Source organism: Pteropus alecto, unplaced genomic scaffold (genome assembly GCF_000325575.1).
Source record: "Pteropus alecto unplaced genomic scaffold, ASM32557v1 scaffold1279, whole genome shotgun sequence".
NCBI classification, from domain to species: domain Eukaryota; kingdom Metazoa; phylum Chordata; class Mammalia; order Chiroptera; family Pteropodidae; genus Pteropus; species Pteropus alecto.
The window spans coordinates 64628-68585 of record NW_006443126.1 but is presented as its reverse complement, the minus strand read 5'-3'; the positions used below and the strand labels follow the sequence as shown (position 1 = coordinate 68585).

Here is a 3958-nt window from a genome sequence, read left to right as displayed (position 1 = left end):
GAAACAGGATGAACTCCTGATTCTCTGTTCATGAAAGACACATCTGGGAGGCAGCTGCCCATTAGGAAAAAGAAACCAAATCCAAAATGCCTTTCACATCAGCTTCATAGTTTAAGTACAGAACAAAGATCCAACATGTACTTTTAAAGTTTGACAACTGTTTATTGAACACCCATTATGTTAATCAAAGACTTGTTCCTTGCCCTCAAGAAATTGTAATTGTCAATATCTAATCCTGGGCGAGAGAACAGAATCAACTAGAAAAACTAATAGGAATGGCTTTCTGGAATAAATAGGGGTAGGAAATAATGGAAAAGGGGTGAAGGAAGAGAGAGGTCACTCCAGCTTGGGGAAATAGTGATAGCAAAGGTTTAGAGGCAGGGATGAGCAAGAGAACATTAATCTTGTTGGAAGAGCAAATTCATGGTGGGAGAAGTGGGGGATGGTTTTTGGTAGGAGGTAGAATTATAAAGGTGTGAGAAATCAGGATGTCAAGTTTGGCTTTGGTGTCTAAACAATGGGCTGCCATTGTACCTTCTTGGGTGTTCTAGGAAGATCAAGAATTATGGATGGTATAGAGGGCAGAGGAAAGATGAGATGGTCAGGCAGAGAGGCAAGGAAGGAAGCTGATGCAAAGATGCAAACGTGAGAGGATGGGCCTTGAGCCTGGAGGATTACATGTAAAGGGAGAGAAGACAGGTATGAGAAGTGTTTCAAAGTTATGCTGGGCTGGGCCTGGTGGCTGGTGGTATATGAAGGTTGCAAGAAGAAAGGTGTCCTAGATAACTGCAGAATTCCAAACTTGGGGTCTGAGGTTGAGGGTGCCAGGGAACACTTGGAGGATGGAACAGAAGAAAAGACTAATTTTAACCATGAGTTGTTAATGATGGCAGATATGACCACAGGTTATTTCCATGGGAAGGTCCAGGCTGGAGATAAAAAGACATGTATCACAGACTTGGCAGGCAGTACATCTGATCCGCCTTCCAGCCCATTGCTGGAATTTCATGGAGATAGCCTTATATGCTGGTTATCAGGAATTTCTAGAAGTCTTCTGGGGAACTCTTACATTCAAGATAAGACGAACTTTTATTAGGTAGCTCCTCTTATTAGAAAAGTTTTCTGATGGATCAAGACTTAGCAGACAGTGGACAGGGGGCTAGGCTGGAAGCCAAACCTTGACCCTGACCCTGACTTACTTTGTGGCATTTCACAAGCCATTTAACTTCTCCGGGCCTTTATTATATTGTCTACAAAATAGCAGGGTGACACTAAAGGATTTGCTGTAATTCCAACATGCTCTGATTCAGGGTGGTTGAAAGTTGAAACTGTGAGAATGGATAAATGGATGGATTTTCCCATAGAGAAGGCAGAGTCCAGGGCCTTGTTGTGGTGGGGGGGCAGTGGGAGTTATGAGAGAGAGATATATAAAAGGAGGAGGCATCTCTGTTAGCCAGAGAGAGCTCGTGAACTAGGAGGAGAATCAGCTTGCTAGCCAAGGAAGAGGGGTCTTAGAGAGAGAGAATGATTCCTGCCAGACTGGATTTCTAGAAATTGGGAGCGAATTTCTGGGAGATAGGAATGGATGTGGGTTCAGGAAGAGGTTGTAATGCTAGGTGAGATTTGGAGCCAGAGAAGGTTTGATTGAGGTGGGAGGTGGTGAGTGGGCATTGGTTTACCAGGGGAAAATCTTGAGCTTTATCTAGTTATGTTTGTATGGGTATGATTTATGAAAGGTGGAAGACAGTTTCAAATGAGCATAGGAGCAGAAAGTGAGATAAATGTTTACCTTCTTAGGTTGCATTTATAGAGGTAGAGTCCCGCTTGAGGTGAGTAATGTTACTGTTAACACCATGCCTTGTGCTCATTTTTACCTGGGTTGCTCTAGGAAGGACAGGAACAAATTGAAAGAGGAACTGCATAAGGGGTATGAAGAAAGGACTGGGTGCTATTTAGCTTTGGGAAGAGAAGATTTTGGGGGAGGGATGACAGTTGCCTTTAAACATCCAAGGAACATCCTCCCGAAAGGGAGCCCCTCCATGCCCTTTCTACTGCTACTGCAGATAGAGCCGCTTCCGAAGGGTGCTTTGGATTTCAGGGTTCACTTTCCTTGCTTCCCCTTCCTGAACCAGCTCTGCTTCTGCCATCCGCCGGGTTACCTGTGGCAACAGGTACGATCAGTTGGGCCTAGGCCCCTGGGGCAGTCAGTGTAATGGGCTTAAGCGGAGAAGGTTAGCGAAGAGGGCAGGTGGATATCCCTGTACTTAGATGGGTGACCTTTATTTGTCTCATCCTATGCCATCATGTTTACAGAATCATTGGCTGGACATTCTTGTTTTTTTCTTTTTTCTTTTTTTCTAATCTGCTATAAAAGCACATAACCATTAGAAAAAAAATGTTTGTCCAAACATTGGTTAAACCCAAAGGTTTTGTTTACAGAAATTCATCTGTATTTCATTTAAATTATCTCACATACTGTGGGCTTTGGAATTCCTGCATGAGAGAAAGTAATTGCTAGAGGCTTGGGTTGGATTTGGGGCTGGGAGCAGGGGAGGGGGAAATGCAGAAAGGTTTGGAAGAGGCTCGCCCCACTCTGCTTGCTCCTTGCTCAGGCTGGGGGTGGTGGTGGTTCCAGGTACCTTGTCCCAACTCACCTCTGTCAGAAGCTCCAGAATGGGTCCTTTCCTTTCTGTGAACACATCAACCAGGGTCTGGATGAAGCAGGAGCCATCCTTGTCATGTCTGTAAGAAATGTACCCTGGGGATTGCAGAGAAAGAAGTGGACTCAGGGAGCTCCAATGGGTGTGGGAGGGTCAGGGCGTGTGTGGTGCATGAGGGCCTGGAAGAGGGTGGGTCCTGGTGGGGCATGTCAGGGGTCAGGAGCGGCAGGTGAGGTGAGGGAGCAGAGGCTGCCCTGGGTCAGCTGGGAGCTCATACCTCCCACGGTGGAGTAGACCTGGAGGATGTCTGTGTACGTTGGAATGGTTTGGAGACTGTCTTTTGCGCTCATCACAATATTGTCTCCACCTACTATTTCACCAGGATCCTTTTGTTCTGAAACACCAAGAAGAGGAAAAGGCAAAGTCAGAGAGAAAGATGAGGGAAGGAGACGCTCATAAGACACATCAGCAATGCAAGGCTCAGCTGGGGCTCTAGATCTGGGATAGGACTGGATTGGAAACACAAACTCCGTGTTCTCGGCTCTGTCCCCACCTCCTCGACAGGCCTGCACGATGTACACCTTAGGCTTGGCTCTCAGGGCCTGGCAATTCTTGTTGTTCAGAACTTCAAACAGATTCTCCAGATCAACCATCTGCTCGTCCTCCCCTTCAAGGTGTCCTTCTAGCCCATGTGCCATGAGTACCACAAAAGCACAGCTGACGGAATCTTCCCGGGCATCAATGGCATGCTGGAATTTTTTCATCTCTTCCAGGAATTGCTAGAGTGAGAAGAATGGCTAGACTCAGGTACATCTTTGGAGCCCACCTACTGGTCCAGCCCCTCCCCAGTTGGCCTGGGGCTGGCTGCACAATACCTGGGCGGTGGGGTCTTTCTTCATGGTACTCTCAAATCCCAGCTGCTGAAACATTAATTCCAGGGCGTGTATGTCTGCCTCTGAACCTTCCCGGGCTTTGGTGACACACAGCGTCAGGGCTAGGCGAGCGCCTGACATGTCATATGCCTCCTGGGCCAAGAGATGACAAAAATAATCAAAGGGGTAGGGAAGTCAAGGAGAAGCAGAAGATGTGGTCCTAAGAGGCTTGAGGTTAAGGTTGCCAGGTAAAATACAGGATACTCATTATAATCAAATTTTGGATTAATAAAAAAACCAAATATGATTTGTAGTATGAATATATCCCAAATATTGCACAGGATATACTTATACTATAAGATTATTTGTTGTGGATGTGAAATTCTAATCTGACTGGGCATCTTTCATTCTTTATTTTTTAAATTA

The 3958-nt window shown here is 45.9% G+C and overlaps 1 protein-coding gene across 1 annotated transcript in view; it reads right to left on the bottom strand.

The window, feature by feature from the left end:
- Positions 1 to 2054: 2054 nt before the first annotated feature.
- CASP14 (caspase 14) overlaps positions 2055 to 3958 on the bottom strand; it is a 2545-nt gene continuing 641 nt past the window's right edge. Inside the window, exons 2-6 of the mRNA XM_006923384.1 lie at positions 3536 to 3685; positions 3214 to 3439; positions 2938 to 3054; positions 2655 to 2758; positions 2055 to 2159 (exon numbers count right to left, since the gene is read on the bottom strand). Of these exons, the coding sequence (XP_006923446.1) occupies positions 2055 to 2159; positions 2655 to 2758; positions 2938 to 3054; positions 3214 to 3439; positions 3536 to 3685 (702 nt within the window). The remainder of the gene's footprint in view (positions 2160 to 2654; positions 2759 to 2937; positions 3055 to 3213; positions 3440 to 3535; positions 3686 to 3958) is intronic.